The sequence below is a fragment of the Halichoerus grypus genome, chromosome 15, assembly GCF_964656455.1.
Source record: "Halichoerus grypus chromosome 15, mHalGry1.hap1.1, whole genome shotgun sequence".
NCBI lineage: Eukaryota > Metazoa > Chordata > Mammalia > Carnivora > Phocidae > Halichoerus > Halichoerus grypus.
This window is the reverse complement of record NC_135726.1, coordinates 48,446,130-48,469,897: the sequence shown is the minus strand read 5'-3', so window position 1 is coordinate 48,469,897 and position 23,768 is coordinate 48,446,130. Positions and strand designations below refer to the sequence as shown.

The following is a 23,768-nucleotide window of genomic DNA, read 5'->3' as shown; positions in this document are numbered from 1 at the left end:
CGGTTCCAAGAGCAAGGGCATGGAAGTGACAGGGGCTCAGGCGCCTGTCCCTAGGAATCACAAGCACAGGGCACAGGAGTGCCAGGCTAATGGGTATGTCACCAGGGGTGTTTTTAGAAGTGTATTTGGAAGTCAAAAATGTATTTAGGAATCAGAAGTATAGGGTACAGCATTCAGGGGGTCACGGGCCCAAACGTGGCCAGGGGATTCAGAAATGCACACCTACGGGTCAAGGAAGATGGACCCCAAGGACCCAAAGGCTCAGTAGGGTGCACATGTTGGTCAGGTGTATTGACATGGAATGCTAGCACAACAAAGCTGCCCAATAGGGCAGGCTGCACCTGGCACAACAGTGACAGAGCTGGGGAGCTGGGTGGAGACCTTGGGTTGGGGAATCTGCAATATGAGCAGCCTGGAGACACCCACCTCTCCCACCACTCCCACTCCGGGTATCCAGGTATCCGGGCGGGGGCACCACCCAAGACCCAAAGGGCAGGCAGGGAGGTTAAAGGGCATGATGCTCATGGGCATCACAGTGCCGCTGCTCCTCCTGCTGCTGGCCCTAGCCAGGTGGGGTTGGGGTGCTCAGGGTGCCCAGACTCAGGGGGCCCTACCCCCGGGGCCTACGGCACTCCCACTGCTGGGGAACCTGCTGCAGCTGGAGTCCGGACGCCCGGACCGTGCACTCATGGAGGTAGCCCCGACCGTGGGCTGGGGCGCTGGAGGTCCTGGTTTTCTGAATGAAGACAGCTGAGGGCTCTTACCCCATGAGTCCTGAGGAGGGTTGAGGGGCCGGAGTCCTGTGTTCCAGGAAGGAAGGAGACTAGGGGTGGAAGCCGGGAGCCTGGACATCTGCTTGAGAGAGGAGAGGGACAGTGGGCCTGAGTTCCTGGTTCCTGGCAGAGTCGCCCTGGGATCCCCCTCTCCCTCCCCGCCCCCCCCCACACTCCTGGGTCCTGAGGGAGGAGGAGCCTAGAGTAAGAAGGCAGGTCGGGGGGCAGCGGGAAGGGGTGCCGAGGGGTCTGTTCTCCTGGTTCAAGGCGGGGAGGAGAGTACCGAGGGCCCAGACGGCTAGTTCTGAGGGTGCAGAGGGCTCGGGCCCTGGTCTTGTAGATCCCCTGGGAAGAGGGAGCTGGGGGCCTGGACTCCTGCGGATGGAGGAAGGAGGTGGGGATCTGACCTCCTCCGCCAGTAATGAGGGGATGAGATGGGGACTCCTGGGCCGGAAGGAAGAGGGAGCTGGGGGCGGGGGCTCTGGGGTGGAGGAGGGGTCAGGAGCCCGGACCAGGACGCGCTGAGCACCCGCTCCGCGTAGCTCTCTGGCCGCTGGGGCCCAGTGTTCACAGTGCGGCTGGGCCCGCGCCCTGCAGTGGTGCTGTGCGGCTACTCAACGCTGCGGGACGCATTAGTGCTGCAAGCGGATGCCTTCTCCGGCCGCGGGACCATGGCTGTTTCCGAACGCTTCACCCGCGGAAACGGTGAGTCCCAGGCTGTGGAAGTGAGGGCCTGGACCACCCAGTTTGAGCGATAAAGGGCGGGGCCGGGGGGATGGGGCGGGGCCGAATGAGAAGGCCAATGAAGGCAAACAGCGAGAAGGTGGGGCGGAGCTAAAGTGTAGGAGCCGAATGGGTGGCGGGGGGGGGGTGGGCGCTGGTTTCTGCTGCAGCCACTAGAAGAGACGAGCCCAAGAGTCAAAGCCAAAGATAGCAAGCACTGGTGAGGGATCGAGAGCAGCAGTGGTGGGGCCAAGGTGCGGACAGGGCCGAGAAGGCTGGGGTGGCAACCAAGAGGTCTGAAAGCAGCAGAATTGAAGGGTTGCGAGGAAGCCAGCTCCAAAACTGGACGCTTCCAGGATGGGGCGTGGCCAACCCCGGCCCGCCCCTTCTGTGCCCCACCCCCAGGCGTCGTGTTTTCGAACGGGCGGCGCTGGGGGACGCTGCGCAATTTTGCGCTGGGAGCACTAAAGGAGTTCGGACTGGGAACGCGGACCATAGAGGAGCGCATCCTGGAGGAAGCGGCTTGTCTGCTCGGCGAATTTCAAGCCACCATTGGTGCGGCCTGGTGGGGATGTGGCCATGATCAAGAAGGGGTAGGGTGGGGTGTCTGGCTAGCTCAGTCGGTAGAGCAAGCGATTCTCCGTCAGGGTTGTAGGTTCCAGCCACAAGTTTGGTGTCGCGATTACTTAAAAATAAAATATTTAAAAAGCAAGGCGGGGGACGCGGGAAGACATTTGTCGTGGAACGAAGTCAGTAAGCGGAGCCACAGCGAAAAGACCCTGTCCTGTTCCGACTCCCAGGAACGCCATTCGACCCCCGGCGGCTACTAGATAATGCTGTGTCTAACGTTATCTGTTCGGTGGTCTTCGGGAACCGCTATGGCTATGAGGACCCGGAGTTCCTGAGGCTCCTGGACCTCTTCCATGACAACTTCCGCATTATGAGTTCCAGATGGGGCGAGGTGAGAGGGCCAGCCTCAGACCCTCCCTCCTGTGCCTAACCTATGCCAAACCCGGAGTACGTAGACCTACCGACCTTGGATCATTAGGTCGAGTCTTAGAATCTTGGAAGGGGAGAGTTCTAGAACTTAGAACATCAAAGTCCTGGTGCAATCTCCCCACAGGGGAACTAGTGGACTTGTTCGAGGTCTTGCTGCGGTCTTGTCCCCCTAGATGTACATTTTCCCCTCCTTCCTTGACTGGCTCCCGGGCCCGCACCACCGAATCTTTCAAAACTTCACGGAGCTTCGGGTCTTTATCTCTGAGCAAATCCTGCGGCACCAGCAGACGCGGCAGCCTGGGGAGCCCCGTGATTTCATCGATTGCTTCCTGGATCAGATGGATAAGGTGCAGGCCCCTGCTACCATAGAACTCTCCCCTTGCCGCCCACCAGGAGGTGCCAGGCACGCCGCAGCACCCATCTCTGTCCACAGGAACAGGAAGACCCAGAGAGCCATTTCCAGGAGGAGACATTGGTGATGACGACGCATAACCTCTTCTTCGGCAGCACCGAGACCACGAGCACCACTCTGCGCTATAGGCTCCTCATTTTGCTTAAGTACCCAGAGGTGGCAGGTCCGGGAGCTGGAAAGCCTGGGGTGTGGGGGCTAGGGTTTGGGGATGGCTGGCAGCCAGGGCGTGCGCAGCTCACATCCTCTGCCCACAGCAGCCAAAGTGCAGGCCGAGCTGGATGCTGTGGTAGGGCGGATGCGCACCCCAAGGCTGGAGGACCAGGAGCGCCTGCCCTACACGAACGCCGTGCTGCACGACATCCAGCGCTTCATCAGCGTGCTGCCATTGGGGCTGCCACGTGCCCTCACCCATGACGCCCACCTGCGCGGCTACTTTCCGCCCAAGGTGCCCACCAAGCATGGGGATTCTGTGCGGGCCTGGAAGCACCTATAACTGAAACCATCAGCCCTGAGCATGTGCCCTGGGAGCAGAAAAGAAGGCCCACCTTCCCACTGGCTTTTAAATGGGGTCTTGGATGACTAACCAAGTGCACAGGATAACCCCTGTGCACCCCACCCCCCAGGGCACCTTTGTGATTCCTCTGCTCGTGTCTTCACACCAGGACCCCACCCAGTTCAAAGACCCAGACTGCTTCGGGGCGCCTGGGTGGCTCAGTCGTTAAGGGTCTGCCTTCGGCTCAGGTCATGATCCCAGGGTCCTGGGATCAAGCCCCTCATCGGGCTCCCTGCTCGGCCAGGAGCCTGCTTCTCTCTCTCCCACTCCGCCTGCTTGTGTTCCCTCTCTAGCTGTCTCTCTCTCTCTGTGTCAAATAAATAAAATAAAATCTTTAAAAAAAAAAAAAAAGACCCAGACTTCTTCAACCCCACTGACTTCCTGGACAACAAGGGCAAGTTCCAGAGCAACGATGCCTTCATGCCCTTTGCCCCAGGTCTGGGCCAGGAAGGGAGGAGACGAGGCTGGGCAGGCCCCAGGGGTGCATGGTTCCCACCCTGCATCCCTGTCTCCTCAGGAAAACGGATGTGCCTGGGCGCAGGCCTGGCGCGATCCGAGATCTTCCTCTTCTTCACCGCCATCCTGCAGCAGTTCTGCCTGCTCCCTGTGGGGAGCCCCACCAACATCGACCTCACCCTGCAATGCACTGGCCTGGGCAACATCCCCCCAGCCTTCCAGCTCCGCCTGGTGGCCCGCTGTGGTCGGGCTCAGCTGCCCTCTGCTCACCGGCTCCCGAACCTCCTTTCCCCCTTTGGTCAATAAAGGCCCCAAACTGCAGATGGACAGGTCGTCTCCTTACCAATAAGAGGGAGCGGGAGAATCAGACGTTTGCAGCTCTGAGGTAAACTTTTATTTCTTTCTTGGCTGACAGGACTCTTCACACCCATGCTCCTCCCAGCACCTTTTCTCCTGCCCACGCAGGGGCAGCCTAGTCCAGAAGGTGCCGTGGCCATAGGGGTTGGGGGGTCACTTCACATTCCAGGCTGGAGGAGTGGGGGGCTTGGGGATACTGTCCCCCCAATGAACCTCTGCCAGCAAGAGGCCATGACATCCCCAACCCCCGATCCTGCAGCCTGGTGGGAGGTGGCAACGGCTCCTTCCAGCTCTCCCCGTCTGAGAGGAGCACAACCGGACAGGGCAAGCCACCGGGCCCCAGCGCCAGTGATGGTAGCTCCCGACACCGGCCCCTGCCCAGGTCACAGCCCCAGCCCCCATCACAGGCCAGCAGAGGTCTCTCCTCCCTGGTCCTCAGCGTCAGACGGAGCTCTCCACACCAGGCAGGCCGGAGGCAAAGCCGGAAGCAGCGGTGGTGGCAGCAAAGGAGCAGGCACCGAGACTGGTGGGGGGCTGGGCCGGCAGCACGGGGCCGAAGGCTCTCCCCAAGTCAGGGCAGGCTGTCTGTCCATGCAGCTCTGGGGCTGGCCACTAGGTGGGCGTAGTCGGCTGTGACACAGGTACTTGGACACCTTTCTGTCCGGACGCTAGGGGTGAGGCGAGAGGAGACAGGGGGTCACCAGGGAAGGGACGCAGAGGCCAAGCAGTATGTGGGAAGATGGAGGAGAGGACCGCATGCTGGGGGTGCCCAGGAGACAGGGCTGCCTAGGGAAAATGGGCAGAGGGGAGAAAAAAAGAGCTGCAAACTTTAGGAAGAGACTGACGAGGTGGATAAGGGGACTTGAGGCCTTGTGAGGTACACGGAACAGGAAGGGCTTGAGGGACGGGATGCCATTTGGGAAGCAGGTACCTAGTTGATACTTGTCTTTGGCTGCTGCCCGCTCCTTAGCATCAAAATACCAGACGGTGATGGCGTACCTGGGGACCAGAGCAGCCCCGAAGGGCAGTGAGCATGACTCTTCTTCAATCCCAGCCACCACATCCACAATGACACTGCAGTCCACCCTTCTGGGCCTGGTTCTGTTCCACCTGGGCCCCTGTCAGCGCTTCACTTCCTAGCCACTCCTGGGGTCTGACAGGACTTCGTCGGCACAGAGCGGGACGCCTGAGCACACCCCCACAAGTATCGGTCATACCTGGTGGCATAGGCTGGTTTCACCTCGTGGGGGTTCCGCCGATCAGACCAGAAAATGAGCAACCGATCGAAGAGGGGCTCAATGTTGGCAACCACAGGCCGGCCCTCAGGGAAGATCTGCAGCAGGCCGCCATGCACCTAGGGGCAGGCCAGAGGATGAGGCAGGAGGCTGGCGGGTCCAGCCTGGAGCCTCTGCCTTGCACCGCCCTGGGCTCTGGATGTGGCAGCCGCACACATCACCCCCTCCCACCACTCAGGCTCTCAGAGTGAATGACAGCCCAGAGTCTGCGTCACCATGGAGCCAGGCAGGAAGCTACTAAAGACAGGAAATGGGAAAGGGTGGTGCTGCCACCACCCGGTCAGCTGGAGACAAGGAGGTGCCATTTCCCAGGAAGAGCCAGCCAGCAGGCCGACACTGCACTGCCCCGCCGTGGAGAGTGCCAGAAGCTGAGCTGGGCGCGCAAAATGGGGTTGATGCAGCCGCCTCATCCTCGCCCCCACCCCCACCCTGACCCCCCAACCCCTACCTTGACATCCCAGTTCTGATTCAGGTAATAGATGCAGGTGATGCAGCGCCCATCGCCGTGGGGATTGTCGACATGCCTCACGTACCCCAGCCCGTTGCCTGGGTAACACGCCACCATGGCCTGGCAGAGACAGATGGGAGTGGGCTGACGGGGCGAGGCAGAGATACTCGGGGAAGCAGCCGTTACCTCCTCTTTCTCACCCTTCCCGGCCCCTCGTCCCTCCCCAGACTCTTCCCAAGGGCTCCAGCCCCCAGACTTACTTCTTGGTCAGCCAAGCCACAGCTCTTGGGCCTCCAGAGCCCACTCCCCACACACACATGCCCAGAGCCGGGCACCCAGACGGGGCTCGATGAGTAACCGAGGATCTTGTTTTTTAAAGATAACCTGACCCCACCCCCCACCAGACCTTTCAGAATAAAACCAATTTACATGTTTTCTGGTATGGAGGGATGGGGCCTCACAGCCCTGCACCAGGGGTTCCTGACCTTGGCTTCAGCATGGAATCACCTGGGATGCTGATGCCCAGGCCCATCTCAGAGGTTCGGAAATACTTGGTCTAAGGTGGAGCCTGGAATATTGAAAGGTTCCCCCAAATAATTCTAATGTACAGCAATGTTGAGAACTGCTGCCCTTGACTACAAAGAATCTCCACTAAATAAATGTACTTCCTACACATACGAACAAGTACCAAAACCCCGAGTGTGACCAGAACCTGAGCTCTAACCCCCACTCCAAGGATAAACTGCTGGGTAGCCCCCGACAGTCCCATCACAGGCTCATCCGTTAAACAGACTAATAAACACCTCCTTTGTTTACAGACCTGGACATTCCTGACCCCCACGGACCCTGGCTTGTGTGTGTACAGGTCTAGGCACAGGGTTCTGCCCTCTCCCGGGTGGCGGCCATCCCGAGGCCTCGGCCCCAGCTGCTCGGGCCTGTTTCCCATCAGGGAGCCGACAGAAAAGCAGATGGGGAGCGAGGGAAAGGGCCCCAGCGTTCCTTCAGACCCAACTCCCAGGTTCAAGGCCCAGTGCTGCCACACCAGCGGTAGTATCAGGCGGGAGACTTCGTTTCCTGTCTCAGGTTCCTCATCCGTGAAATGGAGCTGATAAACTACTTCACGGGCAGTTGTGGGAATTGAGTCAGACAAATGTTCGGGAAGCCACCAAGCAGAGCGCCTGCCACGTGATGGAAAGCCAAAGCACAGGCCGAAATGACATTAAAAAAAAAAAAAAGTCCCTGTCCTACCCTTTGCCCAAAGCCACTTGGGAGGGCTGCATAAGGCAAACGGGAGTGCTGGTGTGCAGACCCTCCAGCTCCTTGGACCATCTGTCTTGACACCCTGAGCCATGCTCATGCCAGACCAGAGACCGCCGCCGGCTGCTCCCCACTCGCGCTCAGCTACGCCTGTGGGCCACAGCCCCGAAAAACAGCCCTAGGATAAACATTCCTGATCAAAAAGATGGACAGGAGGCTGGCCTAGCACTCCCGGGCAGGCCAGGTCAACTCAATCCTCAGCCTTCTTCCAACACGTTACTCCCAGGGCTCACCCGGCACGAGCAGTCCACGGCCCTGCATTAAACGTGCGCGTACCCGAAGACCACAGCATGCGCCCTGGGATGGAGGCCAGGAGGGCTGCAGCCAGCTGAGGCCACCCAGCAGTGGAGAGCCATGCTTCTCTCTGGTGGCACCGGGGCAAGACCTTGGCCCCCACATCCCCGGGGTTCAGGAGAATCTCTGCGCTGTTCACTCCCTGCAAATGGGTCAGTGCTCTGAGCAACCACTTCACTGGGAGAAAAGAACATGGCTAAGCCCAGGTGGCCTGCAATCAGTGAATCACTGATGAAGGACCGGCAAGCCCTCCCCAGATAGAATCCAAGCAAAGATTTTGCTGGTTCTGCACAAGGATGGGGTGGGGAGAGGGGTCCAGGGCTGCAGCCTCTTTCCCACAATCCATCTCCACACAGCAGCCAGAAACCCTTTCCTCCAGCTCATCACTCAAATCCCTCAAGACCCCCATCACATGCCGAGAAAATGCAAAACATCAATTTCCTATTTTCACAGCCTCAGCCTCCAAGGCCACCAATCTCAACTACTACTGCCTTCACTCTGCTCTAGCCCCTCAGGCCTCCTAACTGCTCTCTGACCAGGCCAAGCTCATCCACAGAGCCTCTGCCCCTGCCTGGAACACACTTCCCCTGGTGCTCCTTGTTATTCACATCTCAGATCAAAGGGCACCTGAGTACTCCGGCTGAAGGCTGATTTTCCATCCACCCCTCTCGATGTGAGATCAGTCCAGGTACTTGTTTACCTAGTACTGGCCCAACGGGCAGTCCCGGGGAAGCCCCTGGGGCCAGGCGTGTGTCCCTAGCGCCCAGGCAGTAGCTGCTTACAGAAAGCACTCCTCTGGGTCTCAGGGACTCCGCTGCGTCCTGCCCTGCACACCCTCACACAGGGTCTCCCACCATGCAGGCAGGGGCAGCACCTGTATTCTGGAGTGGAAGGGGAGTTGTGCATGAAGGCTAGGCACAGAAAGAGGCCCTTTAAACTTCCACCAATCCCCCCACATACACACCTTGGTGGAGGGGGGGCATCCTCTGGCCCCAGAGAAGCACCTACGTCCTTCCCCCACAAGGGAAAGGGACAACAAGCAGAAGGACATGAAAGCCTGCTCCTCACCCTCCCATCTCAGGGAAGGGGCAGCTACTATCAGAGCCAGGAGACTAAAGAATTAAAGGCTATTGTGACAATGTGCCAAAAGCCCCAACACACACACACACACACACACACACACACACACACACACGCACGCACGCAGGTCAGAAACTGGGGACTGAGCCAATGACAGCAGGCCCCACCTCCACGCTGCTCTTAAAGGGGCAACCAAGCCAGCCAGGCCCTCCCTGTGGTCCCCTATGGTTGTCCTTGATGCCAGTGGGAGTCAACTCTCTCCTACCTGCAGGTCAGCTGAGCAGAGGGATTAGAGACAGCTGGGAGAATAGAACATAGGAGCTCCATTCAGGAACGACCAACAGGCAGGTTGTTGCGGGCCCTAGCCACACTAGTGATCTGTGCCACCCCACCTTGGAACCCCACACTCTTATTTCAGAGCCTGGGGAGGGAGTCCAGAGGTTGCACGTTGTAGGTGGGGAAGCCTGGAGTGGGCATCTCACCGGAGCGGGGGGCGGGGGGGGAGGGGAGTGTGAGAGGAACTCCAGTGACTGGGTCAGCTCCCCCCGCCCTGCTCAGTCTAGCCAGGTTTGTTCTTATCCTCCCAGGACAAGAGAACTCACCCGGAGCTAAAATAGTCCCAACGCCCCCCCAACCCCCAAGCTTAGCCGGGGCCCTGGCCCCAACCACATCCAACGCACCAAAGGGGAAAGATCTGCTCACTCTACTTTGCCCTCCCCTCCTAAAACTGCCAAAGACTAGCTGGGGACTTAACTGATTTTCCTATCCTGTGGATAAGCAAACTGAGGCTAAGGAAAGTGCGCTGCCCTGGGCCATTCAGTTCTCACGGTCTCCCCTCAAACTCCCTCCTGCGAGGATGGGTGACCTGGGGTGAAGATGCTGAGCACCTTGTGGCCAGGAGACTCCCTCTCATCTCTCCTGCCTGCACAGGAGCAGAGCCCAGGGAAGGGCCTCCTCTGGCTCTCCAGCTATCAAGTAACGGGAGGGAGGGGGAAGTAGGACAAGTCCGAGCTGGGTGGAGAGGATGCTGGCCTCAGCCCGAGGGAGCCTGGGTCCCTGAGCCAGCTCCAGCTGGAGACAGAAGCTGCACAGAGGCAGAACCCAAGATGGGATCAGAGGGAGGAGGGAGGAGACATTAGGAGCACGGCCTCATGCCCGCAGGGAAGCAAACAGCCCTGCCATCAGCCAGGCGTCACTGGCGTGCAGTAGGCACTCCCTACGGGGCCTTGGCCAAATGACACTAGCCTTGGACTCAAGGCCAGAGCTCTCTCACCCCTCTATGAAGAAAATTATTGTGTCAGAAAGCCAGAAAGGCCCAACAGACCACTGTCTTGTGCAGAGCTCCTGACCCTAGATTCTCAAATGGGCAGCTGGAGGCTCAGGAGGTGCTGATGACTGCCCATAAACTAGACAAATGAGCATTTTTCTTAAAAGAGGGTCTGTGGTTTCAGCATTCTCAAAAAAGCCCAGGTTCAAAAAAAAAAAAAAATTAATATATATATATATAAACTACTGTAGAACAAGAAAACGGTACCAAGACAAGACACAGAACAAAGAATCAAGGGAACAGATCAGAACTGACAAGAATACAGTGATGGACAGACAGAAAGGATACAGGACAGGCATTAGGACGGGGAAGCATAGTGAAGATGAAGGATAGGATCCCCCTCCCGCAAGGCCAGCACACAGGCACCCAGGAAGCTGTCCCGGCCCCAGATGCCACAGTGTGGCACAGGGGGTACAACGCAGTCCAGCACCAAGCACAGCGGGCAGCACCTCCTCGCTCAGCCTGGCACGGGCCTCACCACTGCCACCCTCCCCACTCTGCCTTCTGGTTCTCCTGCCTGGGAGACAGAAGGGACAGACCAGAGGACAGGCCAGAGGCAGGCGACTGAAAGGACAGACGAGACAGGGATGGATGAAAAGAGAGGCGAATGGGGAAAGAGAAAGTGCACAGACCCCCAAAGTCCCCACAGGGAGGGAGAGCCCCAATCAAACTCCAGCACCAACGCTCACGCCACTGGAGCTGCCTAAATCCTTTAGTGACCCCACAAGCCTATCCCCAAGGGCGCCGATACTCAGAGCACCAGGTGCCCACCAAGCAGGTGCTGGGGGGCCCCCTCCACACAAGGCCCTCACAGCCTTACCTTGGTGCGCCCGTTGATGACGTAGCCCCCCAGGCGCCCAGCGCAGTGGCGGATCACAGCGTCCACGTGGGCCATGAGGACCCCGATGCTTCGGCAGCCCGGCTCATGGCCTTCCACCCAGGCAATCTGGTCCCCACGAATGCTGCGTGGCGGGATAGCCCGCTGGCTCACCAGCTGCCCGTCACGCAGGCGCCCGCTCCGCTTCAGGGCCTCCACCTCGGCCAGCACGCAGCCACCCAGCGCCGCCCCCAGGAAGCTGTCCTTGACACAGATGCCGTAGTACCGCATGCAGGGCACGATATAGTCCAGGGCCAGGCGCTCAGGCGCAGCGGGCAGCACCTCCTCCCGCGGCCCCGCGCTGGCCTCGCCATTGCCACTGCTGCAGCCCATGCTGCCCTCCCCTTCAGCCTCTGCCTCCTGGTTCTCCTGCCTGGCCCAGGACCGCTTGCTGGGTGCTGGGGCGTCCCCACCATCCTCTGCCCACTTCCGTTTGGGGGCCTCAGGCCGGGCGCCCTGGGCCGCCAGTCGCTGGCACCCCTTGGTGACCAGTGCTGCAGCGCCCTCACTCTGCAGTGGGCGCAGCTCACCACCATCCTGCCCGCCGAAGCCCTCCCGAAGGGGGCTGGCTATTGTGGAGGTGGCTGTGGCCCTGGGGGTCCCACTCCCCGCCGAGGCCTCACCAGGCGCTCCCGGGCGGTGGTAGGAGGGTAGCAGGGGACAGGGCAGGTAACTCTCCACCCCCATCCTGGCCCGACCAGGCTCCAAGGGCTCTGACACAGAACCCGGCAACTGAGGAAGAGCCTGACTCAGGGGCTGCGGCTGGCACGGGCTGTCCATGGCAGCAGCGTCTTCATCCCCCGGGCATGGAGGGCACGGCCCGGGCCCATGGTGCCACCCTCCTCCGCCTCCGCCTCCTCCACTTGATGCAGCCGGGGGCCGGGGCGGCTGAGCCTGGCGTAGGGCAGGGTGAGGCAGGGCAGGCAGCAGAGGCTCTTCTCACGCCCTGGGGGTGCTCGCTGGTCCCCAAGTCCTCTGCTGCCCCTAGGGGCTTGGGAAAGGACCCGTCAGGGTGGCTGAAGGGGGAGAGAGAAAAAAAGGAATGTGAGAAGAGCTAGAGGCACTCGGAGTGGGGTAGAGGTGAGGGGTGGCAGGGGCAGTAAGGAGGAAGTCAGATTTGGCTACACGGTCCCCCAAAATCTGAGATCACATTGGGGAGAAGACCATGGGAATTTGGGGGGGGGGACAAGGAGAGAGGAGGCAGTGAGGGAGGCAGCCGGAGGAGCGAGGCTGGGGAGATGACCCAAAGACACAGGACTGCGGTGGGGGCTGTCGGAGAGCATCCTCAGACACAGCCAACAGAACGGACGGAGAGGGCCTCAAGTAGAAAAGGAATGCTAGAGCAGTGGGGAGCGGGAGATCTGCCTGGGGATTCCAGAGACACACGGCGGGAACGGGGTGCTCCACAGAGCAAACCGGGGAGCCCAGAGACAAAGAGAATGGGGGGCCCAGAGACGGAAAAGCCGACCGGGTAGAAGCTGGGAGGGCGGGCCTGAGACAGCCGGACAGAACGGGGCGGAGGGGTCAACCTAAGCCCAACGGGAGGAAGCCCGCCGGCGGCTGACACACACCCAGACGGAAGGGAGGGCCTAAGACAGACAGACAGACGGAAGGCAGCCGCCGGAGGAGGGTCCACGGCAACGGGGGGAAGGGCGGGGGAGGGTGCACGCACTCGGGGACAGGACGGGAGAAGGCGGCTCCTCCCAAGCCCCTTCGGTGCGGGCCTCCCCGCTCGGGGCGCTGTAGGCGACGGAAGCCGGGCCTAGGGACCGCTCGGACCACGAACCCCCTCCCTCTCCCCACCCGCCGGCGCGCGCTCCCCCACCCCAACCCCCCAACGGCCGGCACTCAACGTGCCCGGCGCGTTCCCTCCCCCACGCCCTACCCCCACCCTTCCCTCCCCGGGGTCGCCGCGCTCCGCCACGCCGGGCCGGCGCGCGCCCCCACACCCCGCCCGGCTTGCGCCGGCGCCCGAGCTCGAGCGCCTTCTTCGCCCCGTTCTCTTCCCTCCCCGAGCTCTCCTCACCGAGCTTTTTCCTCCGGCCCCGGCGCCGTCGTTTGTGCCAGCCGCCCAGCGCCGCACAGCGCGCCATACCCCGCCCCCACCTCCCGCGACGCTCCGCCCCCGCCTCGCCCGGTGGGCACGTGACCGCGCCCGCGGAGGAGACGGTGCGTGCGCAGGCGCGAGCCGCGCGAGGCGGAGCAAGGAAGTTCAGAACACACACCCCCCTCCCAAGACAGGGGAAATGGGTCGGTCGCCAACAGGAGGCTCATTTGCATACTGCACTCCGCCCCTTATGGGAGAAAGGAGGAAGGCTGTTAGAAAGGGCAGGATCAGGGAAGGTCGGGGGGAGTTCCACGGTTAGGCCAAGCAGCGTGGGAGGGGCATACAAATACGTCTATTTGCATAGGCCGGCCCACCCCTCAGAGTTCCGACCGCCGGAGAATGACGCTCAGCGGGGCGGGACAGTGGCATGCAAATGATGTTATTTACATGGACAGCCCCGCCTTCTCGCAGCCCCAAAATAGGGCTGCGATAGAGAAATGTCTGCGCAGTTAGTTGAGAAATGTATGTAAATGCGCACATTAGTTAAGTAATTTACTTAAGTACTTTCTGTAACGGAGGGAAAAAAGTGCGGAACATCCCTGAGAGAGGAAGACTAGACTGGAAGGGATGCCACAGTATGACCCGCTCCAACCTGCCCTTCCGGGACAATTGTGGGAACCCGAATAAAGCAACCTAGGAAAGCTACGCAGAGTACGCAGAGAAGACATTTGTCTAACAGCCTAGGGTCTAAGAACAGTTTGGGCGACCCAGCCTGAAAGGACTATGCAGATGAGGTCATTTAAATGCCCCGCCCCCTCCACCGCCGCCAGGGCGGCGGGGGGGAGTTGGGGGGACCCTGTGGGTGGGCTACTGCTGACTTGGGGATGGCAGAGAAGTTGGGAGTGTCCTCAGGGGGCTGCACCTGTCCCTGGCAGAGCACTTGCGAGTTTCGTCAGTTCACCACGACACAAAAGAGATACACACCGGTCTCAAGTATGCACAAGGCAGGGTTGCACAAAGGCCCACAAGGTCCTCAGGGGCATACTCAGGGTTCATGGTCACACGCAGCTGTATCAGGGGTGCCAAATTCACACAAGACACACACAGACCTCAGGGGCATAAACGCACAGTCACACACGCAACAATCAGACACTGCCTGGGACCTTCAAGCATCAAGGATGCATGCAGATCACCTATAGGCCTGAATTTTCATTCCCTGGACTTGGTCCCAAACAACATCAGCCTCATGGGTACAATCACCAAGGACACAAAGTAGTCACGAGCAACAGCGTCACACACACAATCAGGACATATTCCTACAGATGCTGTCACAAGCCCAGGACATCAGTGCTACACAGGTGGGCCCCCAGCATGCCTTGTCACAACACGGTGCGGTTACAGGCTCCCTCCACACCACCACCTGAGTCATGGTGTCCCCCCACACCACAGCCAATCCAGAAACATGACCCCCACACACCATGACACGTGGTTCTTCTTCCATCAGCGACCTCTTCTGTCTCCCCTCCCTCCCCATCCCCCCAAAATAACAGAGGCCAAGACACAGGTGTAAACAATGCTTTATGGGGGTGGAGTGGGGACTGGACAGGCCTCCAGGCAATAAATAACACGTACTCGCAATGGCGGGGAGCTGGGGCCAAATGCCCTGGTCTCAGGCTTTGGGAACTCTTTGAGTATGGTTAGGGGTTCCGGGGGGACAGGGGTTAGCCAAGACAGAGGAAGCAGCAGCAGGTACGGATTCCCCCTTCCCCCGTGGCTCAGTCTTGCCCCTCAGCCAGGCCCCACCAGGCCAGGGAAGGGGGACAGGTGGCGGGGCAGCTTCTCTGGGGCCAGGACAGGTGAGGGGCTCGGCCTCCCAGGGCCTGGGTCTGGGCCCCAGCCAGAAGGGCAGGGCTGGTCCTGGAGAACGGGTGAGCTGAAAGAAAAGTGTGTGGTGAACTAAAGGGACTCTGGGTCTGCCTGGCTGGTGTCTCTGTCTCATTTCTGGGTATCTTCCTGCCCTCCTATCTGTGTCTGTCTGTCCATACCTTTCTCTTTCTTCCAGAGTTTCTACATTGTCTGATTTTCTGTTTCTCGTCTGCAGGTAATTTGGGGCTGTCTCTGAGGGCCTTGCATCTCCCTGTTTGTCTCAGAGAGCTGATCCCTTAAGTCTGCAGAGGGATATCTTAGTATCTAAATTTCACGTCCCCACCTTGGTATCTCTGTGTCCCTCTATGCTCCTGGATTGCCCTGGCTCATTCCAGTGTTTTCCAAACTGAGGCAACACCTTCAGTTAGTGGTTGTTGCTTCAGCTACATATAGCATTACCTGGGAGCTTCTAGAAATCCAGAAATCACTTCAAAATCTCTGGGGTGAAGCCCAGGCATCAGACTCTTTTAAAGCTCTCCAGGTGATTTCAATGTGCAGCACTGCATTAGTGGGTTGGGAAATCAGTGTGGTGAGCCTTGGGCAATTTTTCAATGAAATAGAATAAAATAGAATAGAAAATATCAGACGGGCATCATATGTAATAAGAGTATTGGTCCAGGGGCACTTGGGTGGCTCAGTCGTTAAGCGTCTGCCTTCAGCTCAGGTCATGATGCCAGGGTCCTGGGATCGAGCCCCGCATCGGGGTCCCTGCTCGGCAGGAGGCCTGCTTCTCCCTCTCCCACTCCCCCTGCTTGTGTTCCCTCTCTCACTGTGTCTCTCTCTGTCAAATAAATAAATAAAATAAAATAAAATAAAATAAATAAAATAAAATAAAATAAAAAAGAGTATTGGTCCACAGGGACAGCAAGCAGACTGGTGAGTGTCAGAGGCTGGCGGGGGGCGGAGGGGGAATGGGGAGTGACTGCTTAATGAGTATGGGGTTTCCTTAGGGCAACGAAAATGTTTTGGAACATTTTCATGGCTAATGTACGCCATGTGAATTTCACCTCAATAAAAAAAACAACAAAAACATAATATTAGTGCTAGAAAAATATGTTTCAGCTTTATGTGTGTTTAACTGTATCAGATCGAGACATATAAAATGTATTTTCTCCTGCAGATTGCAGTCAACAACGTTTGAAAAAGCGCTGTCTTACTCCATTTGATTCACTGAGGGCAAACTCTGACATGGATGCTATACTAAGCCCTCAGGTGACGAATACATACCCATCCATTTCTACACAGCCCAGACTCTTTAAAATGGATAGTCAAAAGAAAAATAACAAACAGCCCTCATTTATCAAGTCTTTACTAAGTGTCAGGCCCTGTGCTAAGGACTTTACATGTATTGATGTAATTAATCTTCTCAACACCCAGAGGAGGTAGGTACTATTATTTTACAGGTGAGGAAACCAAGAACCCAGAGTGGTTAAATAATTTGCCCAGAGTCACGCAGATAGGAAATGACAGAATCAGAGTTGAAACCCAGGCAGCCCGGCTCTGGAATCTCTGACCTGTCACTTCCTTCCCTTCTCGGATGGGGAAGACAAACGCAGCACTGATCAAGGGTTCAGAGCTGAATGCTTTAAAAAGTAGGGGGCAGCTCTGAGACCACCCAGCTAGAGGTAGGGACCCCATGTGGGAAGCTAATAAAGGTATCCTACGGGAAGAATCATTTTGGCAAAGATCAGATAATGAGGGGCAGTTGGCAGAAGAAAGGAGGTTGGAGGACAGGCATGTCCACTGAGGCACGGCAGATGCAGAGGCATGAAGGGAACAGGGCTGCCCAAAACACTCACCCTTGACTCCTCTCTCTCAAATGCCATATCCATTCATCAGGAAATCATGTTGGCTCTGCCTTCAAAGTATATCCAAGGTCTGAGCACTTTTCCCCACAGCCACCCTGGAGCCGCCAATGGCTGGAAGCAGGGGAGGGGGGCAGGGGCGTGAAGCACAGGGGAGAATTGGCAAGACATACACGCTCTCAAAGAGGTGGGGATGGGACCTCATCCTGTAGGACCTTGCAAGCCCAGCAAGGAGTGTGGACCAAGCATAGGGGAAGCAAGGCCTCCTGGAGGAGAGGGAGGAGGGAAGAGAGGGAAGGAACAGTGTTCCTGGCAGAGGGAACAGCATGAACAAAGACCCAGAGAAATGGGAAGAACTCCAGGGTGCCTGCAGCGGCCTGAGTGGTGGGGAGAGGTGTGAGTTGAGGCAGGTGAGGCTAGCAAGGGCAAACACCAGGCTAGGAGCTTCGGCTCTGTCCCATGGACCCTGGGAGCCATGGGTGGTTTTAAACGGGGGAAGGACAGGATCAGATTTGTGCTTTAGAAAGACCCAGTGGCTACATCAAGAGGGGACAAGACTAGAGACAGAGACCAGGGAGGATACAAACCTAGCCACGTCTCAGTCCCTCTTCTGCCCGCCACCACCCTTCCATCCTGTCCACCACTGTCTCTCAGCCTGACTCTGCAGTAGTCTCTCACTGGTCTCTCAGCAACCACTCCTGCCCACCCCCTCCTCTCCTCTATATGCAGCCAGAGGGATCCTGGGAACACCTGAATCAGGTCCTGTCCCTTCTCTGCTCAGAGCCCTCCCATGGCTCCCATCCAACCCACGGTATAACCCAGAACCTCCTATGGACAACAAGGCCCTATCCGATCTGCTTCCCCCCACCCCTGACCTCAACTCCTTCTCACCTCCCCCGCCTCCCAATGCACACACATACTCCATTCCAGCCACACTGGCCTCCATGGACTTCCTCATCCAGGCCAGGCATGCCCCTACCTCAGGGCCTTTGCACTGGCTGTTCTCTCTGCCTAGAACACTCATCCCCCAGGGACCCATATGACCCCCCCCCCCCATTCCCTTCCTTAAGGTCTTTGCTCAACTGTTACCTCTTCAGTGAGGGTTTCTCTCATCATCGAAAATCTCCACTCCTCACCTCCCTACCCCCCACTTTCCCTTTATTTTTCTCCATGGCTTTTATCTTCTTAACTACCACGTCATTTTCTCATGTGTCTTGTTTATTGCCTGTCTCCTCCCAAGAGCATGTTGGCTCCACAAGGGCAGGGACTGTCTGTTTGGCCCACTGCTTGAACAGGACCTGGCACACAGCGGACACTCGATAAATATTTGCTGAATTATGAATAGCTGGGTCAGAGATCCAGGGCCGTGAGCTGGTGGCAAGATGGAAAGGACATCCCCGAGGCCAGGACGATGGCTCCTTTCACTCGACTGTCTTTGCATCTTTCTCACTCTTTTCTCTCATCACCTCTCCTTTTCTATGTCTCTGTCTCTGCTCCGTAGTCCCCCTTGCCAGGACCCCACCCCTGCCGTCCCCGGGCCCCAGGCTCCCACCTGGCTCCGCACACACGTCTCAGCAGCCACAGGGCTGAGGGGCCACGGCCTGGGCGCTCCGAGGCTGCCGCAGCTGGCGGAGGGAGGCGTCCCCGTACTGAATGCCTGAGCCCATCCTCTCAGGGTCGAGCTCGCCTGGGGGCAGGGGGCAGCAGGGGAAAGGTCAGGACTGGTCCCCTGGGGACCTCTGGGCCCTGCCTTCCGCTCCCGCTCCCACTCTGGGCAGTCAGGGGCCTCACCTGAGTCGATCTTGTTCAGGATGGTGCGGGCACACTTCAGGAAAGCCTCTTCCACGTTCTCACCCGTGAGGGCGCTAGTCTCCAGGAACATCAGCTCTGGGGGCAAGGCCTCGGTCAGTCCCCAACCGCCCCTTGACTCTGACCTGCCACCTCTCATTCTGCTCCTCAAGCCTTCCACCTCTGCCCTCACTCCAGGCCCTCGCCCAGGCTGCTGCCCTGCCACGGAGGGCCCCCCTCCCCAGGCGGTTCCCGCCTACACACCTCCTCCTCCAGAAAGTTCTCCCTGACCTCCCCGCATGGATCAGGTGCCCTCCCCGCCCCCTGGGCTTCCACAGCCCCCTGTGCCTCCCCTATCCCAGCCCTGACCTCTCGGGGCTGTCACTATCTGGAAAGGGTCCTGTCTCCCTTCCCCACCCACTGGACTGTGAGCCCGCGAGAGCTGGGCCCAGGGTGTCTTTAATGCCATGTCCCCAGCACCATCTAGGACAGGCCCAGGCCCACCACAGTCCACCCTTTAGCCACATGACAAGGCCTCACAGAAAGTAAGAGGCAGGACTCAAGCCCACATCTTTCGGATTGGCAAAACATCCTCCAAATCTGGAGGTTACCAACTGGTGGGACACGGACAAACCCTGAGCTAGTCGGTGTTTGGCCAACACGAAGTTTCCAAATGAGTTTATACTCATACACCTTTTGATGTGGCTGTCGGTCCTGTCCACGCCCCTAAGGCTAGTGCCTGCTAGCTTGGGGTCTACCCTGTCCTATCTCCCTTATTCACAAAATAGGCCTGTCCTCTCGGGCCATCGGAGTTTGCAACCTCCACGTTACGCCAACAGCCTGCACTGGTGGAAAGCTTCTTAGCAGCCAACATTAATCAAGCATCCAGGCAGTGCGGAGGGCTCTCCAGTGCCCGACCCCCTTAACCAGCCCGCGCTACGCGAGGCAGAAACATTGTGATTCCCACTTCCCTGACAAGGAAACGGGACCAGAATGGTCACACAGCTCACAGGTGGCAACACTCGAATTTGCACCCAGACCCTCAATCTCCACATTCCCCTGCTAGGCACAGCCACAGACAGCCCGGAGGCCCACGGGCCACAGTGAACAGCCCCCGCCCCTCTGCTGAGGCCCCTCCCCCACTGGCCCACCACAGGGTCCTCACCATTCTCCTGGGCAAAGCGGGAGGCCTCCAGGAAGGTGACCTCACGCTCAGGGTCCAGGTCTTTCTTGTTGCCACAGAGGATGACCACGATGTTGGGGCTAGCCAGTGTGCGGGCGTCCGTCAGCCAGGCAGCCAGTGAGTTGTACGTCTCCCGGCTATGGAGAAGGGAGAGAGGAGGGAGGGAGGCAGGCACAGGATAGAGGCCCCGCCCAGGCCCTGCCCCACCCTCTCGGTGCACCCACCTGGTGATGTCGTACACCAGCAGGGCTCCAGCCGCCCCTCGGTAGTAACTCCGTGTCACCGACCTGTGGGGCCAGGGGGACCCAGTCACCCCCGACTGCCCTGAGATTGCCCCCCTCTGCGGAGAGAGACTGGTGGTTCGGAGGCCCCCCCTTTACTGCTGGCCCATCCCCCCAAAAGCTGTCGGCGGTCTGGTCTCACAATTTCCTTCTCTGCTGGTCTCTCTGTCTCCCTCAATCTCTGTCTCCCTTAGCTGTCTGCCTGCCTCTGTCAGTCTCTCCCTGTCTTGGACTCTCTGTGTGTCCTTGTCTTTCTGTATCTCTTCATTGGTCTGTGTCTTTCTGTCTGTCTCTCTTACGTGTGTGTCTCTCTCATTCCCTAGGTCTGTCTGTCTGTCGCTCTGGCTCTGGTTCTCTCATCCTCACTCTTGATTCCTCATGCATTCGCTCCTTCCTCATTTCCTGCCATCTCCCCTTTGCCCAGTCCTGGCCAAGTGCTCTGACGACATCTGCTTGTCCCTCTCCTGCCACGTCTCGGGGAGGCCCCGTTCCCAGGGTGGCCGACAGCCTGCATCTCCGTGTCACCTGTCTGTTCCTCCTCGAACTCAGGCAATCATTCCACAAGCATTCACTGAACACGTACTGCAAACCCAGCACACGCCGCATACCTTCGCCCTGTCTGTCTCGCTCACACAGCAGATCAACACACCGATATTAACTTAGCAGCTACTATGTGCTGGCCCGGGCCCACACCTCTCCATGGACTCGATTTCCTCATGTCCCTCTTCTCGCTGTCTCTGTTTCTCAGACTCAGGGTTTCCATGCATCTACCACCTTGTCTGCAGCCATTTCCTGAAGACATACTGTGTGCTGAGCCCCACATGGTTCTCTCCCCTCCGCCACACACACCCATTTCTCCATCTCTCTGGCTGCGCCTGTCCCACCCTCCCGGTCTCTAGCTCTGACCTGTTTCTCTTTGTGTCTCTTTATCAACCTTCCCTTGCTCTTCTTCTCAGTCTCTGTCCTTCTTTGTCCCTTTCTGAGTGTATCTCTTTTCTAGTTTCCCTCTCTTCCAATCTCTCTCTTTCCACCTCTGTCGCCCGCCCCCATCCCAAATGCCTCTCCCCAGGCACAAGTCTCCATCCCTCCACCCATATGGGTCGGTCTACTGCAGTCTCTCTAGGGTCCATGGGTCTCTCCCTTCGTTATGCTTCTTTCTCGACCTCATTTTCCCTGGCTACCCCTGCTCTCTCTCCAGGACCCCTGCTCTCTCTGGCTATAGGCACCTGCACTCAGTCTCTGTCTCTCTCCCTCGGCCTTGCCTGCCCTCTCACTGTCTCTGTGCTCCTGTCAGATCTCCAAGTGACTGCACACGGCTCTGTGACTCCGTCTTCCTCTCTTTTTCTCTCCCCTCTCCTCTGCCCCTCTCCCTTGGGAGCCCGGCCCACCTACCGAAACCGCTCCTGGCCGGCTGTGTCCCAAATCTGGAGCTTCACAGTCTTCCCACCCACGTTGACCACCCGAGATCCAAACTCCACGCCGATTGTGTGGTTGGAGTCCTGTTTGACTGGGAGTAGGAGGGAGAGAAGAGGCAGTGCAGGGGCTCAGAAGATTCCCTGTCCTCCCAGGCCTCCTCAGCCTGTACAAAACCATTCTCGTTGCTGGGGTGACTGAGGACCAAGGAGGATCTAGCAAAGGCGAGGGCCAGGCAGCCAGCCCTGCCCCTGCCCCCGCCATGCCCACGCCCACAGTTCAGTGCTCCCGGGACCACTCCCAGAAACTCACACTTATTCTCAATGAACTGATGAAGGAGACATGATTTGCCAGTTCCTGCACTGCCAATCACCAGGAATTTGAAGAGGAAGTCTGAGCAGATGGAGCCAAGATCAGGGAAACCCATATGGAGAGAATGATACAGGGCAAAACATGGAAACCAAGAGACCATCACAGTTACAAGGGGACAAACAGACACAGGCAGAAACAGAGCAACAGTAACAACAGTAACAGACAATTCTTATACAGTGCTTACCACGTAACAGGCACAGTTCTAAAGTTCTTTACTACAGCAAGCTCACTTATTCCTCAGAAAAACTCTACGAGGGAGGTATACTAACAAGTATCCCCATCTTCCAGATGAGGAAACTGAGGCCAGAAAGGTTAACTGGCTTGCCCAAGATCCCATAGCTGGGCAGGGCTGGGATTCGAACCCAGGTCAACTGGCTCCAGAGTTCAAAAGCTTGGCTATTACCTTGTTAAAGCCTCTTGAGAGCCATCTTATCGAGGACTACAGCCTTGCCCTTGCCCCTCATGACTTCACCTCCTACCACCCTGGCCTTCAGTCTACTCCCTGAAAATTGCAAGCTGGTTCCCACCTCAGGATCTTTACACTTGTTCCCTCGGCTTTTCTCTACTTGTTGAAGGAATGTAGCTCCTTCTTACTCTTAAACTACTGCTGCTTCTACCGCACCCTGTCCTCCCACCTCCTCTTCATCCATCCCTCCAGATTTTCCAATTCTCGGTCCCTCCGTCCCTCCCTCTACCCAAGGTACTGCCCCTGTTTTTAAGTTTAAGCCCCACCCCTTGCCACTAGTCCCTCCCACCACCTAATTCAAAGACAACTCAACCCAAACCCCACTGCAGACCTCTCAAGCCAGAGCAGTCCCGGGGTCCACAGCATCCCCTCAGGGTTCTCCCAGCCCACCATCTTCAAGCCCTGCCATTCACAGAGTCAGCCCCACCCCATCCACTCAGGCTCCGCCCCGACACATTAAGACTCACCCTTTCCCTCCAGGCCTGCGCACGTCCATCAAGGCTGGCTGCCTCAAATCCCGCCCCAGATCTATTTAACCCACACACCAGACCCTCAGGCTCCGCCCAAATCGATGGAGCTCAGCCTCGGACCCACTAAACCCCTCCCAGCATCCACTAGGCCCTGCCCCATGCCAGACCCCGCCCCCTGGCACATAAGGCCCCGCCCCACTCCCCAAAGGCCGCATCCTCCCTGGGCCCAGACCCCAGACCCCGACTTCGGCCCACCACCCTCACCGTAGGTCTCGGCCATGACTCGGTCGCGGCCGCTTGGGGCCGCAATATGGCGCCGCGGCCGCGCCTGCTCCTCGGCTGGCAGCCACTCCACTCCGGCTGCAGCCCCGGCTCCTTCCTACTCCCGGGGCCGGCGCCGCCACTTCCGCCTCCACCCCCCTACGGCGCGACCCGCTAGGGCTGCGGGATACCAGGCCACGCTTCCCAAAGACAGGGATTGGCGGGCTCAACGGCCAGGAGGCGGAACAGAAGGCGCGGATTGGCGGCGTGAGAGGGGACGGGTCAGAGGGGGAGGGACCAAGACGAGCGATTGGCGGAGCAAGTGGGAATGGACCGTACAGAGATGTTTAGCCGAGCTGAGAAACGGATTTGGTCAGGAGTACGGGTGAAGAGTCGAGACTCTGGATTGGGTAGGAGCGGACCTGGGGGCGGGGACATGGCTGCAAAGGGGGCATGGACAGGATTGACAGAAAGACCCTGAAGAAGAGCGGATATTGAGCTGGCGAGCGCTCTTTCTGACCTCAAAGGCAAAAAAGACGAAAACTCGGGGGTGGGGGGGGATACGCGCAGGCTAACCTCCCATCTCCCTCTGCAGATGATCTTCCACGAAAACCTCTATTCTGTGATTTATGTCTTCTTCATGGTCCGGTTGGCTCATTCCCAATAGTTCAACTCACTCCCACTGGTCTAGAGAGGACACTAAAACCCGCAACCGGGCTGTTTGGGTTATTCCGCCTTCTCATTTGTTTGTGTGTGATATCTAAGCTTAGGAGCCCACCTCCGGTACCCAGCTTGGAGCAAAGAGCTTTTAGTCAGTGGAACTCTGCCTAGCAACCACTGACGTT

The 23,768-nt window shown here is 58.3% G+C and overlaps 3 protein-coding genes across 4 annotated transcripts; 1 reads left to right on the top strand and 2 right to left on the bottom strand.

Moving 5' to 3' along the window:
• The first annotated feature begins 517 nt into the window (after nt 1–517).
• Nucleotides 518–3,766, top strand: LOC118537529 (cytochrome P450 2F2-like). The gene is made up of 8 exons (XM_036095005.2): nt 518–694; nt 1,316–1,478; nt 1,902–2,051; nt 2,297–2,457; nt 2,669–2,842; nt 2,929–3,070; nt 3,162–3,352; nt 3,531–3,766. The coding sequence occupies exons 1-8, from the start codon at nt 518–520 to the stop codon at nt 3,627–3,629; spliced, it is 1,257 nt and encodes a 418-aa protein (XP_035950898.2). The 3' UTR covers nt 3,630–3,766.
• A 521-nt stretch (nt 3,767–4,287) lies between these two features.
• On the bottom strand, nt 4,288–11,691 carry EGLN2 (egl-9 family hypoxia inducible factor 2). The gene is made up of 5 exons (XM_036095008.2): nt 10,855–11,691; nt 6,017–6,136; nt 5,491–5,627; nt 5,205–5,272; nt 4,288–4,941 (listed from the first exon to the last, which is right to left on the bottom strand). Exons 1-5 carry the CDS (start codon nt 11,689–11,691, stop codon nt 4,886–4,888), a joined length of 1,218 nt encoding a protein of 405 aa, XP_035950901.1. The 3' UTR covers nt 4,288–4,885.
• On the bottom strand, nt 11,585–23,098 carry RAB4B (RAB4B, member RAS oncogene family). Of its 2 annotated transcripts, none has more exons than XM_078063403.1 (8): nt 22,927–23,098; nt 21,667–21,747; nt 21,334–21,448; nt 19,885–19,947; nt 19,643–19,797; nt 18,481–18,576; nt 18,242–18,376; nt 11,585–11,927 (listed from the first exon to the last, which is right to left on the bottom strand). In XM_078063403.1, exons 1-7 carry the CDS (start codon nt 22,940–22,942, stop codon nt 18,261–18,263), a joined length of 642 nt encoding a protein of 213 aa, XP_077919529.1. In that variant the 5' UTR covers nt 22,943–23,098; the 3' UTR covers nt 11,585–11,927; nt 18,242–18,260. The 2 variants fall into 2 exon arrangements, with proteins under 2 accessions (XP_077919529.1, XP_035950912.1); XM_036095019.2 differs by lacking the exon at nt 11,585–11,927 and adding an exon at nt 14,520–14,891 and having other exon boundaries at nt 22,927–23,097.
• Nucleotides 23,099–23,768: the final 670 nt, after the last annotated feature.

Bases quoted from the DNA above. Each gene is read 5' to 3' on its own strand.
- LOC118537529 (XM_036095005.2), top strand. From the start codon at position 518: ATGCTCATGGGCATCACAGTGCCGCTGCTCCTCCTGCTGCTGGCCCTA. The intron at 3,071-3,161 runs GTCCGGGAGCTG...CTCTGCCCACAG, and splicing joins TAAGTACCCAGAGGTGGCAG to CAGCCAAAGTGCAGGCCGAG. The intron at 3,353-3,530 runs GTGCCCACCAAG...CCCACCCCCCAG, and splicing joins GCGGCTACTTTCCGCCCAAG to GGCACCTTTGTGATTCCTCT.
- EGLN2 (XM_036095008.2), bottom strand. From the start codon at position 11,691: ATGGACAGCCCGTGCCAGCCGCAGCCCCTGAGTCAGGCTCTTCCTCAG. The intron at 5,628-6,016 runs GTAGGGGTTGGG...GCCTGCCCCTAG, and splicing joins ATCAGAACTGGGATGTCAAG to GTGCATGGCGGCCTGCTGCA. The intron at 4,942-5,204 runs GTACCTGCTTCC...CCTCACCCCTAG, and splicing joins CAAAGACAAGTATCAACTAG to CGTCCGGACAGAAAGGTGTC.
- RAB4B (XM_078063403.1), bottom strand. The intron at 21,449-21,666 runs GTGAGTTTCTGG...TCCTACTCCCAG, and splicing joins TCAGTTCATTGAGAATAAGT to TCAAACAGGACTCCAACCAC. The intron at 18,577-19,642 runs GTGAGGACCCTG...CCTTGCCCCCAG, and splicing joins CCGCTTTGCCCAGGAGAATG to AGCTGATGTTCCTGGAGACT.